General features: G+C 28.2%; 1 protein-coding gene across 1 annotated transcript; it reads left to right on the forward strand.

The window, feature by feature from the left end:
* Positions 1 to 1,824: 1,824 nt before the first annotated feature.
* On the forward strand, positions 1,825 to 16,206 carry LOC108559191 (mucin-5AC-like). Its single transcript, XM_017916368.1, has 2 exons — positions 1,825 to 2,350; positions 14,574 to 16,206. Exons 1-2 carry the CDS (start codon positions 2,348 to 2,350, stop codon positions 16,026 to 16,028), a joined length of 1,458 nt encoding a protein of 485 aa, XP_017771857.1. The 5' UTR covers positions 1,825 to 2,347; the 3' UTR covers positions 16,029 to 16,206.
* The last annotated feature ends 6,752 nt before the right edge of the window (positions 16,207 to 22,958 follow it).

Raw genomic sequence — 22,958 nt, forward strand, 5'->3', positions numbered from 1 at the left:
TCATAAAAAAAAGAAGAAAAAATAGATTGTTTGTTTTGTAATAGAAGTTTAATTTAATATTAACATCAACTATAATAAGACGTTGACTAACAGGGAAATAGTATTTTTAACATAGGAAGTTTTTTCGTATCGCGGTTGACATTAGGTAGGTAATCTTTCCCGGTGGATAGTTACCATCATAATGATTTTATTTTAATTTGTTGATTGACGTCTTATAGGTTGACTTCCTTTGACTCTGAATCTGATGCTATCGACTTGGCTGAAAGTCTATATGCTGAACCTCATTCATTTGACTGTCCATCTGTGATGAACGGCAGTAAAGGTGGTATAATACTATAAAGACGTATTTATTAAGACATAATTTAAATTTTCAAAATGTAATTCATTTTTCAAACATATTTTTAATAATAATAATAAAAACATTTATTGCAACAAATAACAAATTCATCTGCTGCAATGGGTTACTGACCATAGATATTTCTGTCCGGGAAATAATAGTGTATTGTACAAAAAATCACAATATGTGCTCGTAAAGATTATGAGCAGGAAATCCGATCCCAGACCAACCTCCGACTTCACATTTTTATTATTATTCTTTTTGTTTCATGAGTTTTATATCTTTGATTAATTGTGTACAATTATCAAATATTCTATAAAACTAATTAAAGATATAAACATTAATCAAATAATTTAAGTAAATGTAAACTAATTATATAATTTTATGGCTTGGTTCAAATTAGGGCAAATAAATGGTTAAATAGTTTTATATGATTGAAATATATAATAATCCAGTTATAAATATAATTTATTAATTGATTATTTTTATACAAACTTTTTTTTTTCAATAATTCAATTAGATGGAAATATGCTTTATATTTCTAATAAAAATTTATTATTAGTCAACAATACTCATACTATGAATAAAAATACTAAATAAAAGGGCAAAGGGTTATTGAACACTAGATTAGTTAATATTTATTCTTTTTTATTTATATCATCATATTTTTAGTTCGTGTGTAAAAAAATAATAATAATAGAATTATATCATTAAAAGAAAAATAAATAAATTTAAAACTAAGCGTTCATATTCTCATAATTTAAATATTAGTTTTTATAAAATATATTAAATATTTTTGTTCCCAGTTTGGTGATTCATAATAAAAGTGAAAAATTTGTCTTTTGATAAAATTACATAATACATTGTCAAACCGGATTTAAAGAAAGAAAAATTGAATGATATCAATGAGTGATTACCAGTCTATGTAATCTAATTAGGTTTTTCCAGAGAGACATTCTTCACAGAAAATTAAGTTTCATTAAATACAAATTTATAATTAAAATGATTGATCATAATATGTTATGTGATTGTAATAATACTGAAAGTGTGAAATGATTCATGTTTGCGATTTCATGTTATGATTAAAATGACTCAGTTGAAATAAAATGAAAAACAAAATGTAATTGTTCAAAAGAAACAATTTGCAATTAAAAATTTGAATAACGTTTTGCTCGGAATGATCTAATCCAATTAACGGATGCTGTTACGTAACACCGGTCCAAAGTATTTTCGGGTGTACAGGAAATGTTTACAAGAGTATTATTATGTAGAGAATAAAGAAAAAGTATACGTCTCGGAGGTATTAATTTTCGCCATGCTAAGATTCTCATGACTACCTCCGTGTATCATCATCCATCATGCTTTCCGTGTTATCTGCATAATAGCGGAAACGGTAGAATTCCGCCGGGCTAAATCCGCGCTTCTACCATGAAGAGGTGGAGGAACATCCAGAAGAAGAAGGAGTTTCCAAGAGTCCAAGACCGACGCCTCAAACTGTGTGTGCACACATTCGCTTTTCCTCGGTTCGTGGATAAATGTACACGATATCTCGAGATACGCGCGAGATAATCGGTGTAATTGTGCCAATCAAGGAGGTCGAATCCTCGGTTCCGAATAAAACGGTTCGCGCCGTTTCGAAGGAACCTCAGACACCGCAGAACCATCCGATGTAATGCGACCGGAACAGCGAACGGTCTGATTTGTTTATTGTTGTTGTTCTTAGTGTTGTCGTCGTTCCTCTTTCCTTCCTGTAGCAACGGCGGTGACGGAGGAGCAGCAACAGCAGCAGCAGACAAGAACAAAACCGTTTTATTGTCGCTTCGTTTGTTCATTGTTGGTTTCGTCGAAGAGTGAACTTAATTAGTTGGCATTGTCTTCGGGGAGACGTCTTCGGGTTCAGTTTCCATTCGGTGGATGTCGAGTGTGCAGTGCTTTGGATTTAAAACAAAAAAAAACTGATTATAATAACTAGAGGAAGAAGACGACAACTGGCGACATTTGGAAGAAAACATGGTAAGCACCTTAATGGTCGTTAGAGAATCGTTAACCTTTTGCGAGAATGATAGAGAGAGACAGAGAGCAATTACGATCGGTTTCAATACGGAACGAAAGAAAACGGCTAATTAATTGCGTTTTGAAATAAGGCCAAAGATTGTCTTGTTTCAATTGCAATTGGGACAGAACGTTTTATTGCTTCGCTGTTTAGTTTTATTAAATCTGCAAAAAAATAATTACTACACAATTACACAGTTTGGAAATCTAGACTTAATACATAAATCAACAAATGTGTTTGTTGAACGATTGAACGATGTTATATAGAAAATACATATTTTTTTGCAGCAAAGACTTAGTCCTTTGGCCCAACTTAAAACCAATAAAAATTAGTAAAAAATATGTTGTTTTAATCTCAAAAGAAATTAAACTAATTTATTATTAATATTAAATTTATTAAATTAAATTTTGTAACAGGGACAGAACGTTTAATTTCTTCGTGTATTTTTATTCTGCAAACACAGTTTGGAAAATTAAATATATTAAATTAAATCATTTTCAATACTGTTTTTTTTTTCGATTTAAACTTGCTTCATCTTCATGAAAATTAATTGAGTTGATTTAGCTATAGCGATCATATAAGACAAGATGATATAAAATTTGTTGTATAATTTTCTTATTAAATCAAATTATTCATACTTAGATTGTTCTTACTTACGATGTTTCAATTCAAATAAGTTTTTTTTGTCTCTATTGAAAAATAATATTAAATTAAATTATTTAGTATCTGATAATTATACTAATATATATTATTAAAAAAATATTTACTATAAAATTTATTTATAATTAAATAAAAAATTTCAATATGATATTTCTTCAATTAAAATTTATTCAGAAAAAAACATTATAATAATATTTGTTGACAATTAATCACATAAAAAAAGATTAATTCAATTAGATATGGATATAAACTAATTAAAAGTTTCGTTTTGCAATTAAGAATTCGTTCGTTTTTGTAACAAATTGCCCGGCGTTTAACATAATTGTTGATCTTATAATTAAGTCGTAATTGTTAAATCCGGTTTGAATTTGCGTTTCTTTAAATAAATAATTGTAATGTATATTACTCACCACGAAACTCATACAAAAAAAAATAACAATGCATTTGAAAATAATGAATGCATTGGGAAAACAGTCGTGCACATTAAAAAGAAAAAAATCCATGCATATATAAATAAAATGAAAATAAAGAGAGAGATACTAAAGAAACTATAGTTTAACATTGCAATGTTAAATTACATTAATTAATCAAAAAACGATAATTTAAGTTTAAGTTAATATTTTTCGTAGATTTTCTGCAAATTGCTTTAAAACTTAATATTACTAAACAATAAATGGTTTATAAATAGATTCAGTTGTAAATTGAAAGTGTTCATAGTGAAAAGACGACTTAAATAAAAATATGTCCATGGACAATTTGATTGTGAAACCGGATAAATGAATTCGATTTCATTAATTAAATTATACTTGGAAATAGAAATATTGAACTAGATAAGAGAAGTGTCCAAGTAAAGTGAACTAAATTAATTGCTTTCGTTTTCTGTCGTTATGTGTCGGGTCACTTCCGTCGCGTTTCGAGAACAAATGTAGGTGGCAAATGTTTCGAACAATAGAATTGGTTCAAATGGTTTTCGGTCACAAAAGAATGCATGCAGCATGCATGCATACTTGTATATTCAATGCTATCTCTCTCCCAGGTGAAAATACGATCTACGAAATGCTACAAACCCATCCGCGTTTCCTGCTGCAACAACAAACGTGAAAACAGTTTTAATTAAAATAGACGCTAGATTAGCAAATTTATATTAATCGAAGAGCAGAATTCAGTTTCAATTTCTATTAGAAATATTATCGAAAGTTTTCCGTGTGTCAGAGCTTAGGGAAATCTCTGGACACTTTGGAATTCCTGCAGATGTTATACTTGTTTAGTCTTGAGCATATCAAAAATACTTGGATACTATAAAAACAAAAAAAAATGAGATTAAATATATTTATTTATATATTAGTTAAATTTATTAGAATTTAAAAAAATATGCTAATATATGGTTCCAAAAAAACACAGTTATACAAAAATATATAATGAACATGCATAATTAAATCTAATTATTCTCATTGAATTAAAATATTTTGGCGGATTTGCCTTGCGATCTTTTCTTTTTTTTTGGTTGTTTCATCTGTCTTCTTTCGATCGTTTTCTGGGTCACTGGGTCCGAAGAATTCCGTATGCAAATGAGCTTAAATGTGTTAAAATACGAATACGAATATTTCTTCGATTTTCAGTTCCATTCGCGTTTTCTTTCCGTCAATTACTTTAATCGTAATTCGCGACTAATTGGATATGGAATTGCGTCATTTTCGATGCATAATTTCAGGTCAAATTTAACGTTCAAATTAAATGAAAAGTGTATGTATTTGCTGGTAATAAAATGAGTGTTTTGAATTTTGTTTCGGTGCTGTAATTGAAAGTTTTTTTGTTTATGTGTTTATTTTGTTACAAAATTTGTGGTAAATTGTATGGTCTAATTATTTATTATTGTACATAAAATGACAAAAATATAAGAATTTAATTTTCGATCTTTATGTCTTCAAAGAGGTAAAATAATGCAATTAAGATATTTAATTTATGGTCCGAAAAACAGAGGTCAATAGCACTTTGATTTTGTGAAAGAACATATGTTAAATACTTTATTAATGAATATTTATTTCAAAATTTACAACAAAATTTTATATGATATTTCTGAATAATATCAATTATATTAATAATTACAGAAAAAAATCTTTATTTTAAATTAACATATATAGTTTTTATTTATTGAAAAACATCAATAATTTGATGTTTACAAGCATATCCTATATGATTAGCAATTATCATTAAATAATATTTTAGAATTAATTACATAATATCAAATATACAAGTTAAAATTGAATTAGTTTTTATTTTCATACAATTTTTTTATATTTATTTTCTATTCAATATTTCTTTCATATTTATAAAGAGTTCAAAACCATTTGTTCAGATTTATATGGGAATTTTGATGGATAAATCTGTGTCAACTTAAACGTTTGATGTAATTGAATTAAGTGCATAATATCTTAAGTGCAAGTGTTTATAGTGAAAAAAAAGAGTATTTTGTATTTGAATGGGAGATTGCAGAGTTGCAAAGGAGATTGTTGGAAGGTTTATTTCGGAATTTGTGGGAAAGTAGTGCGCAACGTGAGCGTTAGCGGAATGGTGTTGTTTTTAGTGCAGAGGAATGCGTTGCAAAGAATTGTGTAAGGGAATTGACGAGTGGATTGATCTTGGCCATACGATCTCGTTAATACGTTTTCCATGCTAATTACATCAAAGAACAAAAACGCGTTTCAGAAAACAGCAAAGCACATTGTTGTTCTATAAGTATTATTTTAATGCTTACATTTTATTTGCATTATGTAAGAAGTTTTCATTAACATACATGACAATTTTTCAATAATTTCCTATTTTATATTGATTTCTAATGAAATGTTTTATAAAAGTATCATTTTGATTAAAATTTATCTGAAAAGTATATTCTAATACTGAATTTATAAATATTACTAAGTGATTTTTCAGTCGTTGCTTTTAATATTAATATTATTAATATTAGACAGAAAATATTTCTTTCATTAATCCATGTATTATTTGCAATTCCAAAAAGATCATCGGATTTATTTTTTGAATTAAACACGTTACTTGTAAAGTGATTATATTATTAGTTTTTTTCTTTGTAAAGTACAAATGTTGCTATTAGATTTATGCTATTAGAGTTATGTTTTGATATCTTTACAAATCTAAATAGTTTCTATAAGTCTAGGTTTACAATTTCCACACTATAGCAAATATATATTCATTTGCTTAGTTTCCTAGAAATATTTAAATTACTGACAATCTGATAAAGCATTTTTTTTTATTCATTGTATTTTGCATCTGTGCCACACATTTCAATGAAATATTTCTAAATGATAAAAAATAAAATTGGGAAATTAATTTCGACAATAAAAAATTGGATTACAATACTTTCTTAGTTGGCAGACATCTTATTCATTCTAAACCAGAGGTTCCCAAACTATTTGTGACGTAGACCCCTTGCCACGTTTTTCGGTGTTGGGTAGACCCTAACTTACATGATATTGATTTTTTGTAAATTTATTATTTATATTGGGACATCTTCATAATATATATGCTTGTAACAAGATGATACTGGTATATCATTATGTGCAAGTTTAAAATGCATTGCGACCACAAAGCGAATGCCTACAACTTACACAATTTTATAAACAAATATAATATTTTTTTACTTCATAGCTACTTTTATAAATAATGTATATGTCTTTAAATTATAAAATAGTATAATGTAAGTAAATAGGTACTATCAGTGTATGTTGAGATACACTATCGTGGACACTATCGTTTAATTTCATGGACCCCCAATTTTTTTTTTCGCTGACGTAGACCCCTTGTAGGTTGTCATAGACCCCTGGGGGTTGATATAGACCACTTTGGGATTCACTGTTCTAGAACATATAAATTATTTAATTCAGTGTCATCTCCAAAATTGAAAAATTTGATAACTATAATATGTTGCTTCTTCATTTTGTTGTTTGTTGAAAGACAATTGTTTACAGCATTTCATCAATATCCTTAATTCTGTAATATAATAAACATATGGAAACAAAATTGATTGAATCAATATATTTTCTTTATTTAACAATATGCAAAATTTGATCAGCTATATTTTTATTTTGCTCTAAAATTGTTATTTTTATATCTGCTTTAATTTTATTTGAACTGTACAGGAAACATTTAATAGAATTACAAGAAGATGTCAATGCGTTACTAAGATTTAGAAAATTTAGATTCCGGCTTGGTTTATAAAACCATTTGAAAGCGACACAGTCGATATTGATTTCTCCTTGCAAGAAGAATTGATTGAACTAAAAAAGAATTTGGAATCCAAAATTAATTTTTAAACATGTGAATTTTTCGAATTTTGAAACGTAAAAAATACGTCATATTAACTAATTTAAACAAAGTATTATTTTTCTATTATCCTAATTATTACGAAAAACAAGAAATCGATTAAATATCAAAATATCAAAACAGGTTAATTTAAGATTATTCTATACCTAATATAAAACTGAAAAAAATGCTTTATTTTTTAAAATTATTTTAAAAGTTATTAATATAATAATGTTTATTGCATCAGTCGTACAAAAAAGGGTATACAGAAATAAAAAGAACAAAATAAATATATATAATTTCAAAAAAGTTAACTGATACAAAGTTATTAATATTAATGTGATTTAAATTTATGTTACATTAAAATAATTATTATATAATTATACTACATAAGTCAAACGAAGTTGTAAAATTGTTTAATAAAAAATGATGCTAAGTTTCTGCCCTATATAAAAATGTATTTATAAAAGTTTATTAAATGTATAAAAACAAATAATTAAATTTTCTTGTAAGGTTCTTGTAAGGTTTTACGCATGATTTCAATATTATAAATATTTTAATAAGGTTTTATTGTGCTGTGATAACTTATTATAAAATAGTTTTCGAACAGTCTTTAAGAACCGATTATAGTCGTTTAAAAAATATAATTTAATTATAATATTTATACATGATTATTAAAAAAAATAATAATTGAGAAAATTCCGATGCAGTGAACATATTTCTTCTTGGAAGGGTAGATAACATCATTCGTTCTAATAATTCGTCATTCAATGATTTAATACAAAATCAGTCAAGGTTTAGGGAAACGAGAGATGAATCTATTATTGATGAATAATCAGTATTTGCCTTTCATTAATTGCAAGAATGAAAGAAAAACATGGAATGAAAAAAAAATTGTTATCGTAAGATTTAATTAGCAATAAACATATACATTTATGGTCCAACAACTAAAGTAAACGTTAAACAGATTCAGAGCAAAGAGAAAACTAAAACAAATAAGTGCAAATAATTCAGTTCCTATTTCGTTCATGCACCTGTTATATATTATCCAACGATGGAGTATACCCAGTGACGACTGCAGTTAAAGTTATTAACAAATAGAGAGAAAATACATATTCGTCCTCTAAATTTGTTTATAAACAATCGTTTCTAAACAATGCATTTATTCTTTAAGGTCACCTTGATCGAGGCTCTTCTAGGTCGCAGGTGATTTTCCAATTAGAATTTTATCGTGTGCAAATACAATTTCCAATTCATAAACTGGATCACCCTGTGTATATTACACAGTCGATCAACATTTATTGCAAAACGCACGGTAAAAGTCGCCTTTTCCCTTGCGCACTGCACACAATTTATTCGACGATTTTTCCGAGTGCCCTGAATATTACGTAACCGAGCGTCGAGCGCGGATCGCATTTCTTGCCTGTAGGATTTCGATTTCGCAAAACATACTAATAATAATAGCGCTGCAGGTTTTCGCTACAAAATCCCAATTTACGCTCCAAATTAATTGTTTTATTTTTGTGTGTCTATGAATTCAAATTGACTCAAGCGAACAGATTCAATTTTTTTATTTCCATTTTTTTTTCATGATGTTATTTCTGATGAGTTAATATAATAAATTGCCTGTTCATTATTCATCGGACGACCTGGAGGGAATTAAGCACACAATGATATTGAGATCGGCGCGATTCGAAAACTGTTTTAGAAACCGGTTTCCAATGTGGACTTATTGTTTGTTTCCGTGTCGGATTCTCAATTGCTACAATCACTATTTATTACTGATGCTGGTAATCGTTGATATTCCAATAGGTAAATCGCTGTATTGCAAATTTAATAATTAAATGAGTTGCTAATTGCAATCAAATACCTTTTATTGATGGTTTATTCACCTTTTGATCTTTACTAAATAAGTGACACTTGTCACAGTTATGTTTTGTCAAACAATATGAAAATGCAATAACTTATTTTTGATTTACTATTGTTTTTATTATTATTTTTTTAATTATGTTCACTATTACATTATTCGATGTTAATTTTCTATCATAATTCATATGCACAAATATTACACACACGCTATTTTCATAATATTATGTTCTTTTTTTTTCAAATTTAAGTTAATTCATGTTTGTTCACAATTTTTTATACAATCTTGTAAAGTTAATAAAAATTGTGCGCACTATTTAAGAATGTTTAACATATTTATTTCTAAGATACACATATTAAGATTTTTATCAAAATTTTTAGAAAAAACTAAAATATTTTTATTTGTTTCTTTTTTTTTTTCCAAAAACACATTTAGATAACTGTCATATTTGTAGTTTTTAAGAATGTATGCTTTGATTTTATCATTTTTATAAAACGTGTGTTTAAGTACACAAAAATGAATGAATAAAATGTATAATATCTATAATAATATAATTATATAATTTCTATTCGTTGAAATCTCCATAACGAACATCTCTAATATTATTTTTTTTAAGGATATAACAAAACTGTTATTAACAATAAATATATTGTATATAATTTAAATTACTCATATTGATTGATTTAATCAAAATCGACATTTACATTGACGATTTTCCTTTCGAATTTCCTCCTTAGTTTGGGACTTCAAGGATTCTCTTGAATCGGAACCACTAAATATAAAGGTTACCACAACCATTAAGAATGCAATGCAGCCCATAAAAGTAGATGCAACATAATACAAAAATAAATATGCGAGGAATGATCGATAGACTTTTTACTTTCAGTATCAATTTATAGTAAAAAATGTTTTAGCTAAAAGTTTCAAATCTTTTTATTATAACTTATGTAATTTAAATTATGTATACATAAAGAACTTAATTTATATAAATTGCAATTGTAATAATCGATATTTCTCATAGCCTCAAAAAATACTTAATAAAAAAGTATTGATTATTGAAAAATTATCTTGAAGCTTCAAAGTGTTTGACCTTTTTTGCATAACTTTCATATAATTTCTTTTATTTTTACTTAGTTTATATGAATTTCAATTCTAATAATCAATATTTGTAATCATTTATTGCTTAAAAGTGTTTGAGAACTTTTTTGCATAACTTGTATAATATAATTTATATACAAATTACAACAATCGATACAGTTACATTAAAAGTAAAAAATAGACGAAATATTTCGTTTTAAATTAAAGAAGTATTCAAATAAAAGTTGGTTTACTTTTCATAATAGTTTCTAAACAGTTCAATTGAATCTGTACAAATAATGAATCTTTGCTTAGTAACGTTTTATAAAAAAAACAGAAATGTAAAACAATGAGTGGGATGATCGGGCATGAATTGTAATCCAATTATTATTCATGACGATAATTTGGATAAACACGTAATTGAGTCGATGAATATTTAATCAGTCACGGATTTTCGCGAACAATTAGCCTCCTAGATGCATTGTATCGTCGATTTTTTTTGTTATAACTGTGAACTTTACATACAATGACGACCTTAAATAAAAGCAGTACGGAAAAAAAAGAAAATCGCTGAAGAAAATAAAAATAAAATAAACAAACAAAAAATAAGACGTTTAATGGATTACATTTTAAGTTGGACGCGACGGGATCGAAACTTGTTTCATTAATAATTGGTCATGTTTTCGAGCGCATTTTATCCATCCTCATTTTTTTTTTTGTATTTATTTCCTTCGAGTATCAATGTACAAAAATTGGTGAGCATGTAGCCAATTAAATAGAATATGGCTATTAACGTGGAGTATTTTTGCTTTTCGAACAAAAAAAAATATGCGAGTCTCCTTACGTTTATTTGTATTATTACCTTCCTACTTTTTTTAGTAATACATATTAACAACGACAAAAAGTCCAGTTTCATGGTCAACAAGTTAATCCTAGTGGAAGTACATATTACAGCAGAGGTTTTCAAAATCCTGAATGTATCGAGATGTTCGTTCTTAAATTATATTTTGTCTTCATTATCAATATGATTTTCTTTTAATATCTTATTGTGAATATATTCAAAAGAACTTAATTTATATAAATTATCTAAATAAGCTTAATTACAATGTTTTACTTGTAACTAGAGTTTTCAGTAATCCGATTTTAAATTAGAATTTATGATGTCTGGGTTAATAGCAGTCATAACTCTCTCGAGCAAACACTTTCTCTGTTATTTGCGAGATACCTTATGACTCCATTACATTCTCGACTTCTTCATCAAAAAGAAAAAAAAAACCAGTAGAAATCTTTAAGACCTAAACGGATACTAAGAAAAACTCGTAATAAATATTTAAAATGATTGTAAGTTTCTAAAAAAATTATGTATATATGACAATTTATGGAGGTTAATAACTAAAAAATAATTTTGTATATTTTTATTATTAATTCATTTATCTCAATTAAAACTCTTTTTTTTTGAAATTTTAAAATTGAATCGCACTGATCGAAGCTGCATCATACGAGGTACTGCTATATTTCGTCTTTAATATTTCAAATTGTATTTGTGTTTGTGAGTGATATAGTAAAAATGAATAGTTCAACAATCTTTGAGAACTTCTTGTACGAATATAGGATTCGATGCGTTGCTAAAAATAAGCAAACAAGAACCGAAGTTCCCAGATGATTTATGTTTTCGGAAGAACACCTGTTCCCAGTTTCTTTTTCGCGAAGACTTGTCGGCGGCAGCGGCGTTCTCTTCGGAGGTTCTTTCGTTTTTATTTTTTGTGTTTAGTGGGACTCCGATGTAGGTTGTTTTCACCGAATTTATTTTCACCAAGCTTTCACGCATACAGAATCATATTGATTATATGTGAGAAGTGAGCCGTGCGCTCACGTTTATAATGAATGCATGCGTATATATATATACAGTGGAACCTCGCTTAACCAGTTTAATCCGTTCTAAAATTTCTGAATTATTACTAGTATAGTGAAACATATTCAAAAATACACAAAAATATGTAGCAGGCGCGTAGGCAGACTTCTAATCGTCACTCGTTAAGCGAGTCATTTTTCTTACAATTCATTTTGCTCGTTAAGCGAGGTTCCACTGTATATGCGACATTCGGAACGAATATTATAATCATGCATAGTTAATAGGTAATGAAACAAGCACAAAAGACGTTGTTATTGTATTATGCATTCTCGCATATTGGGATGGGAATGGGAAAACTCTAATTTATCCACGGGATCTAGATCGTAGTACAAATTTTCCATTATTATTTCCTATACAAATTAAACGCAGAACATATTCAGGTCGTTCCGATACATTGTATAAATTTATTTTTCGTTCTGTTCCTATGACATTTCTGCTACTAGGACATTTTCTCTTTTCCGATCGTCTCGATTACCGAAGGGAGACTCTTCTGGTATTTCCATATAGACAAAAGTGAAATTAACTCATTCCTAGACCTTTTACGGAAATTGCTTTAAACATTTTTTTATTATTGAATTAGAAAATGATAATGCAATATTAATTTATAACTTTTTCAATTTATAAATTATATCTGTATGAAAAGATAATACAATTACATAAATTATTTTAATTTCAATTGAATTAATTTTATCAAACTATACATGCCAAGTAAATAAATGTTTATAGTACAGTGGAACCTCGCTTAACGAACAAAATAAATTGTAACAATAGTGACAAACATTTCGTAAAATACAATATTGTATAGTGTTGTCATTGTGGAGTCTCATTTGTTGGAAATTTAATAAAATTCTTTTAGTTTTACATAACTTTCTTCGTTACTTGGTTCATTTAAGATTCATTTGAGACTATTCTTATCATTTAAGATTCCATTAAGATGATATACATAGTTTGTGCATATACTCTAATAATAATGGTTGGACACAATAGTGTAATTGGTTCCGCCATTATGTACTGTTTGAAATCGGACTAATTGAGAACTTTAAACAGTACAAAAAGAGATTTAACTGTATACGAATTTATCTATAAAATAATAATAGATTTGTGTATTAATCTTTTTTGGGAACGCGACAAGTGGGTGACTATAATGAATCCAGATTAATCAAAGCCGCACTCTGCGAGGTAGTACTGTGTAGTATTTGGAAATAAATGCGGCAATTCAGTTATGTCATATATTTTTTGAATGATAGAAATAAGTACTGAATAATTCACTTCCATACACAGCTTAAATCACTTGAAAGTGAATTTGTTGTAAATAAATTGTTTAGAAACTAAACGAATTAGCAGTCCATTTTTTTTTCGCGTTGGAAAAAAGGAAAGTCAACATTCAAACTATGCCTACATCTGACAAATTGAGTTAAGCAAAAGTATTTAGAAAAACCGTCGTTGCTTTTCTCGTTCGATTTGATCATTTTGAGAAACGAAGAACCTACTTTCGTTCATTCCATTTCCTGCACATTCTAACACTTAAAATCAGAAGAGAAACGAATTACAAATTTTCTCGATAATTAGCAAACTAAAGTCAATAATTTATTTTTACCAATTTACACGCTGATTTAAAAAAATATGGCAATAACATTGAGGCAAAACTTTAATTTTTATGATTTGATATAATTGAATCACTTTAAATTGTGTTCAATGTCAGTGTTCTTCAACCATTTTACACCTGTGGATAGGCAAAAATATGATAAATATTTTGCGGACTGGGAGATGGTTAAGATATAAATAATATTTAGGAAATAATATAATTTTATGTTATAATTTTTTTGACTGTCTTGTAGCCGTGGGGGGGGGACCAGCACTTGGCCCAGGACCATAACATTGAACAACACTATTCTAAATATTATTAATTAAAATTATCAATTAGCTTCAAGTACGTTAATTTTAAATCCATCGAAATCAATAAAATGTATTCAGAGGTTTATGTATTTTTTAAATAATTGTAATTTTTACATTAAGATTTATGCAGACAACACAATAAACTTATATAATATAAGTTATTGTTAATATAATTGTCATATTTTACTGTTACATTGTAACATTCGTTATTTTACAAGTATTTCGCAAAGTGTAGCCGTTTTGTTTTTGTTTGTTCATTGAAGTAATTGAATGAAGAAAGTTTTTATTTTCGGTTTAAGTAACCAAAACCACGGTCACAACAAATGAGTAGCGAATAATACAAATACAATTGAGTGAAAGCAAATTAATTTCAATTTCTTTTGTCGCAATGGGGTTGCGTAATGTTCGTAATGTAGCAAATATTGAGTGTATTTTTCTGTTTGATTTGTTTTAGAAATCGTCGCTGATCTTTGTAATACTCTGCGCGGGGATCAGAGCCTACGAAGAGGACGTGCCGAGGTTCTTCACGAACGGCCATGCAGGATTCCAATTCTTCCATGCCCAGGACAACGATAATCACCAGCAGCATCGTAAACCAGTCACGCAGACGGGAAACGAGTTAAATGGTTTTAAGACCATTAAGAGACCGCAATTTGTCTACACGAACAGCATCCGAAGGAAGGATCAGGTCGCTAATGTGGATTACGTCAATGGAAAAAATGACGACCTCAGATCGGACAGCTCAAAGGAGGTTGCAAATGTCCTCGATTCGACGACCAAAAAAACGCCGCAAACCATTACTGTAGATGGCATCGATTCATCATCAAGTACGAGAAGAACGACTTCGAGTACAACCGCACCGAGTCGAGTAGAGGATTTGCTGGTATCCGAACCATGCACGATCGCTGCTAACGAGCCTAAGGATAAATCTCAATCGAAGCATAACAGATTAAACGTTAAATTGATTGCGAGGAATCAATCTCGGATTACGACCAGATTACCCAGTGTGAAATCAACGACAGTTAAGAATTTGGTTATAACTACCGAACCTCATGAATTTTCCAGCCAAGGTGTAATCAAAGTCACCGTTCTAAGAGATGAACCTGAAGTTGTAACCAGGAGAGTTTCGTTGAAATCAACCACAACCGATGACAACAAGGTACCAATAGCAACAACCGAAGTAACAAGAAAAATGCCTCACGTTGAAAATGAAACGTTCAAATTAACAACGTTGACAATTGATAAACCTGAAACTGCTACAACTGAAACTTCCCCTAAACCAACAACAGCAACAACTATGAAACCTACCGTAATCAAAAAAAATACTTCGACAACTGCAAGACCTAAAACGGTGACTAGGAGAAAAACCAATAACAACAATCTAAGAACAACTACCACCACGGAAAGTCCATCATCGTTGAAGACACCAGAAGTCGATAATGATATAATTGCTACTACAACTTCAAAACCGACAACACCGAAAGTTACTAGAACAAAATTCTTCAATCGAAACCAAAATAAGTTTGTTCCAAAGCCTCAAGAAAACAGCGTTCTGAACCGCGTTGAAGTGATGGAAAAACGCAAAAAGATCTACACTGGTTACATAAGGAAATTTAATACAACTGCGAGCGCCAATCCAACGAGGAAACCAATCACGAGGAGGACTGTACCGACGCCTCCGCACAAGTTCTTCGCCAGGACCACTTTAAGCACCATGACGACTTCCCGTTCTACGTTGAAACCCAATAAGGATTTGTACGCAAGGAAACCGAGCGAGAAGTTCATGCAGCTGAGGCAAGGAAACAAGGAGAAGTCGCAGGTCGAGGATGGGATTAGCGCTCTGAGGAAGAGGCATCTAAACAGTCTGAACTACTTCAGGCAACATTCGCTTAATTTTGCCAAACATTGAAGAACGATGTGGATACTTTGATGCAGCCCTAACTTGACTGTGATGTTACTATTATTTATATTATTTATGCTCTCTAAACTAAGGCCAGATCCACTATTCACTAAGAACCCTTTGCGAACTTTGGAAGCCTTCTCTAATCCGCGACAAAATTATGAAACATGTATCATGTGATTTTTTTTTTGTAAAATATTTATTATTACTATTATTATATTTAAGCACTAATAAAAAATCATTTCCCATAATTATTGTAAATCAAAATAATTACGGATTAGAGAAGATCAACAAATCTTATATTTATTATTTTGGGATTAACATTACGTTGAAATGTTACGGTTATGGAAATTATAGTTAGCTTGTGCAATTATCATTATTATCTAGAAAATTTACGTTTAAAAATACAAAAAGAAGCAAACAATTAAATCGTTATTAGTACATTCTGAATAAAGTTTTATACGCATTTTTTAAATACTTAATTATTTCTTAATTATACTTAATGATTGTGGATATTTTCTTCTACATAATTATAGTAATTATTTTTTTCTTTTTATTATTTTCTTGCAATTGTAATTTGGTAGGATACACAAAATATATATGTATACATCATGGTATTTGTGTATTCAACTAGACTTGCATCTTGGTTCGAATGTAAGCCTACAGATATTGCCATTCCGATATATTAATTATTTTAATTTACTTTAAGCATTATTTTTCAATTGTCTTTTTATTAAAAAATGGAAAACTGTATTTGAAATCTATTTATGTAATAAATAAATAAATATTAATCAAAATGTAACTTGATGACATACAAATTTAGAAAAAGGATTATTGTCTAGTTTATTTGGCATTTAGAAATTTTAATGACTAATATTATTGAATGCAGTTGTAGATTCGGTCAGTTGATTAACAAACTTGTTAATTAGTCATATCTATAATTATATAATAATAATAATAGTCTTTAATAACTCAGTAAATCTAATAAAAAAATAAATAAACATATATTATGAATATATTTTTATGTGGTTGAAATGTAATATCTTGGACTACATCATAAAATGTTGATAAAAAAACGCCTTTATACGCTATTAATTTCTAATCAAACGAAATGTTATCCTGTTTTCAATTATTTATGATGTACCCAAAAATGTGTAATTGGAAATATGTAATGTTTAGAACAAATGCTAATCTTCGGTAATAATTTAATAAGTCAAGAAATGATATCATTGTACCTATTACACGGAACCGACAAAAAACTATTGAAGATTATTATTTAATTGATCTAGAAAGACACAAATCCATTCGTTTATAAATAAATATACAGCATATTTGGTGAAAAATATATATTTAGTATTTTTTTTAATATAATAACTTTAAAAATAATATATCATCGATATAATTAATGACTCTTTAATATTATTACAAAATCTTTAAAAAGTAATAAATCTTAATTAATAATACATAACAACAACACTAAAGCGAACTTATATAAATAATATGAAGACTAATAAATCCCCACATGATGTACTAAACATACCTTTAGGCTTAACCTACTTAACCGATAAATTAATTAGCCACGTCAGCAATAAATCTTAAATTTCCTAATTGAATGACATTCCATTAATTTTAATTTAATTTATTCATATTTAAAAATAACAAATATACTTCATTATTTCATTCATGAAACAGTTTATAATAATCGATGCTCCGGTTATTATAATATATTTGGATATTAGTGAATCATTTGTTGATACATCTTAAAATCTTCTTGCATTCCGTATATCATGGATGATTAGATTAAAATGTCGTTGATTGGTTATTGAAGGCTTGCTACTTCAAAAACCAATCAACGACATTTTAAACCTAATGATCCATGACATACGATTGCTAAACATAAATTATCAATTTATTTTTTCTATGCATCTCCAATTGTAGAGTAATTTATCATCGCACCAGGAAAAGAAGCAAACAAGGATGAATGGATGCGCTTCTCGATCTCTTCCTCATCCATTTGATGTTCATACTATTTCTACCATCCTCACCATCTCACCTTGGCGAGGTGCAGCCGTGTATTAACCGTTAGTTTTTGCACGCTTATATAATGATGTTATTATTTATCATTTCGCATTAATTGCGTTCCCCCAGCTCGGAACGTGTTACAACTCAGTCGATCCGCAATTACCGCTCAATTCCGGATACGACTAATTGGCTTCGTTGCTCATTCGCAATCCAGCAATTTTCAGAAAAACAACGGTGTAAATACATGCAAAAGAAGCACGAATAATTATGCAAGGATAAACAACAAAAAATGCAAAAGAAAACTGTTTTTGTTTAAAATTATTAATCACATTAAATTATGTTGATTATTCCAGGAATATTATGCTTTTCTTATTTGCTTATTATATAATCATATTATCATTAAAATAAAGATGATTAAGGTAAGATTGTTTGCTTAATAATATTAGTTTAGTTTAGATTTTTAACTGAAGTTTTTAATAAATGGAAGTCTATATAATGTAATCTAAACAAATAATATAATATAATTATATGATTACATTACATCAGGTTTTTGATTTATTTGAATTACAGTCAATCGTATAACGAGATTAATTTATACCGTATTATACGAAAATTTTGTACAAATATGATTGATATGTACCGCGTCATATGGATACCGCATTATGAGAGTACCGCGTTATATAAGTGTTTATGTGTATTCATAACAGATAAACGATTAATTTTAATGTAGAAAAATGTATATAAAGTGGAACCTCGCTTAACGAGTTTAATCCATTCCAAAATTTCCTGATTTTTACTCGTATAGTGAAACATATTCAAAAATACACATAATATGTGTACACAAGTTTTAAAAATGATTAAGTAGGCGCGTAATCCGGGACTTCTCTTCTCATCGTCACTTGTTATGCGAACGTCGCTCGTTAAGCGAGTCATTTTTCTTACAATTCATTTTGCTCGTTAAGCGAAATGCTCTTTATACGAGCTTCCACTGCAATTGTTTTCTATTATTTAATCATTAATGTAGTTCCAATGTGTTTCAAACATTTTAGGTCTTTTACAAGTAAATAATTTGTATATGCTTATACATATACAATAATTTGTATATGATTATTTCTAAGTATCAATGGCGATTCTTGAATATATCCGAATTGTTAAAAAAAAATGCATTTTAGACTTTCAAAGTTTTTTATTATTGGAAAGCAAAAAATGCCATTAAAGAAATAAATAATATAGATGGTGTTTATGGATATGTATTTCGCTAAGTTGGCGATTTTAAACATATAGATCTGATAGTAATAATGATGAAATCAAAACATAGTATCAATAACAACCAAGTGACTTAGCAGCAATATTAAAAATATCAAAAACAACCATCCATGAATGTTTTATGATAACTCCACTCGAAGTATAAAAAAACACGTGGAAAGTTTTTTTTTGACGAAAATATTTATAATTTCTGAGAGGGTGAAATGTTTATGTTGCGTGAAAAGTAAAGAAAGATAAAAATGGTGTATAAATAATATTTTTTTAAATAGATAATATCTATAAATTAGTATGTTTTGCTTTTTCTAACTTAATCTCTTAAAGTTGAAAAAACATATTTTTCAAGTCCCCAAAATTGTTATCTCGTTACTCGACAACTGTGCAATTAAAACTAAATCTACAGGTTTTAAGTAGAGTTTTAGCCAAATTTATATCTATTGCCGTTTTTATCGTTTCATTATTATTTATAATGTATTAAAAAGGTTATTAATTCATAATTGCTTTTGTAATTTTAAAATATATTTACTTACATATAAACTATTCTACATGTAATAAAAATATAGCTTTAGGTTATAAAATGTGTAACATATATTAATTATTAAATTTATTTTTATATATTTATTTTACGTTTGTTTAGATTATATATTTTTAAACCTTTTATGATATAAAATCTGATCAATATTATAAATTTCTATTCCTTTTTGATTATTAATCGAAGTCCATTCGATTCCATCTGGTTACAAATTTTAAATTATTTGTTATAATTATTTTGTAAATTTCTCTTGAAAATTGTTGCTTTATATAACCGATTTTCATTATTACTGGAAGTCCATTCGAAAGTGCTAAAAACGAGCGATCTATTTCGATTCAATTTGGAAAAGGACAAAGCCATTTTCCATCCACTATGTTGCAAAACGCGATGAATGGATTACCGCTAATTAGTTAATGTCTGTTTGTTATTTTCCCCGTTCCACTCAGATTCTGTTCGCCCGGAATGGTGTCATTGCCGTTCCATTATAATTTACAGTTGATTAACGGCACAAAAGGCACACGCATCATCGCGTCTTGAAATTGTGTGCATTGTACATCATCACAAGATCGCACTTACGGATCGACCTCACAGGATTCCGATCATCACGAATACATCATTAATTATTAATGAGGTAAAAACTCATCAACCGAAAGGAGAAAAAATATCAGCTGGACCAAAAAATTAGAAGAAAACAAGAATTGGAAATAGGAGGAGGATTGATCGACGAGAGAGCGAGATGATCGAGTAGGTGAGGCCGTTGAGAGTGCGTGGAACGTGGCTTCGTTGAAGCGTTGTTATATAATACGACGAATTGGTAAAGGTTGCCGCTCGGCTCTGGTGCGTCTTCTTCTCTTTCTTTTTTTTGAAGTTGTTTCATCTTCTTCTCTTTTTCTTCATCTTGACACTCCTGTCTGGGGGTTTTTAAACGCTTTCCGCCTGGAAACCTTCAATTCCTCCGAAGACCCGGATCGCGATATGTGATAATATCATTGGCCGATCCGAGATTCGTTCGTTCATTTTTGCTCCGGCTGTGATTGGTGTTGGTTGGATTTGATCACGTACTTTTTAACCAAGAGTTCAAAATAAAATAGATACAATCATGATTAAGATCACTTTGGTATGTTACATCCACAATTTATCTACAACAATTAAAAATTAATATTGCACTTATTTACATATGTTTCTGCATTTAATAACAATCAGTTTTTAATTTAACAATTTATATTTTACATTCAAACATTGCTATTCGTATTGTACCCATTTACATTTATTCATTTCAAATAAATAAATCAATCAATATAAATCCAATTTTACTTTAACAATAAATTAGAATAATATCAAGTGGAAGGCCATATTGTTGAATAATGTTTATTCATTGTTTAAATTGCACAAATTCATTTCACATACATGAATAACTTAATAAATTGAAAATTGAAAACATAATAATTTTGTTTATTGCATAACTTCATAGGTATTATGTACCAATTACAAGTATACAAATTATCGAAAATATTTAATTAATTATCTATGACAAACAAAACTTAATGTTTAATTATATTAAGATTGTACTAATTTTGGAAATATATTAATTAAATCTTACAATTTAATCTGACATACATTACAATTATAAATATATAACCTGTTCAAAACCAAAAAAATAATAACTTAGATTCAAAATAATATTAGCAATTTAGGTATTTTCTATATGTATTTCGTTTGTTATAAATTAGATACAATTCATTAAAAAAAGAAAATTTTAGTACGATCTCGAATAGAAATGTACACATTTACTTATTTTGTGCTTTTACCGTGACATATATTCACAGTATATTAAATATTTGTATAATTTCTGTACAATTAAATAAGGTATAAAAACTGATTAAAATTATTACAAATTCTCATAGTATTCGCATAATATTTCATTTTTAAGTAATCATAAAATATGAACTTGTAGCTTGTCAATTATTTTTCATTATAGTTTATTATAAAAAAAAATGAAAATTTTAGTTTACCTTGATAACTATCCTATGGCATAATGTAAGCATAAAGAAAATATCAATAATATTAATAAATTAATTAATGAAAAACATCACCTTTTAATGTAATAAAGTATAATTAATTAAATATTGCTCTAAAGGATGACTCATACCTTTCAACGGATTAAATTTATTGGCAGATAAAATTTCATTAACCAACCGAAACTTAATGAAACAAAAATATTCCACGTTTTAATAAAATTCCATGAAATAAAATAAGAGTTAATGTTTGTTTTTCGTATTAATTTATGTAAATTAAATCAATGGGAATCATTAATACTAATTGTCAATGATTTATTTTATTTTATGTCTGTGTTATTTCAGTAAGTTGATGTAGTCATATTATCAATTTTGGTGCTTATCGATGGATATGGTTTTTTTCTAAAATAATAATAATTTACTCTTGTTATATAGTTGATTTTTAACACTTTCCATGCAAATATTGACTTGCATAAAATCCTTGAGAGTTTTTTTTTGCTAATTTTTTATGAACATGCAAACCGAAATTTTGTAGATTATTTTAATTATAGCAAATAAACAATACATAACATCAATTTAAATGATCAATCACCAAATGTGTTTATTTCGATTGATATAACTAAATAATAAAATGAAAGCTTTCATTTGAAACCATCGCTTTTTTTTCCTATGCAAATGTGAATTTCGTCGGAATTACAATATTTTGCGTTGTTCGTTGCGTCACTCGTCACTCCAAATCTAATCATTCCTTATACAATGATCCGCAACTATATGCAAATGTCGTTGCATAAGTTTAGAAAACGTAGATGGAAATTTAATCCGCATTGTCCGAAGCTCATACTGATAATAATCGAATTGGAATTGTAGACAATCTATATATTCTTTAGGATCTACTAGACGTAAAAGGATTACTTATTACATTTTATAGCAGCAATTAAATTGGTTATCCAATACGTAACATTCAATTTTTTTCTGTTCCCTTTACGATTTCATTTTTTTATTGGTATACCTCAAAAAAAAAACATTAAATTCATATTTATTTAAATTCTTTTGATAATTGGACTTATATAATATTGATTAATTTAAAGATGAGTTCGAGGAATTTAA

This window comes from Nicrophorus vespilloides, unplaced genomic scaffold (assembly GCF_001412225.1).
Source record: "Nicrophorus vespilloides isolate i.1.1-1 unplaced genomic scaffold, Nicve_v1.0, whole genome shotgun sequence".
NCBI lineage: Eukaryota > Metazoa > Arthropoda > Insecta > Coleoptera > Silphidae > Nicrophorus > Nicrophorus vespilloides.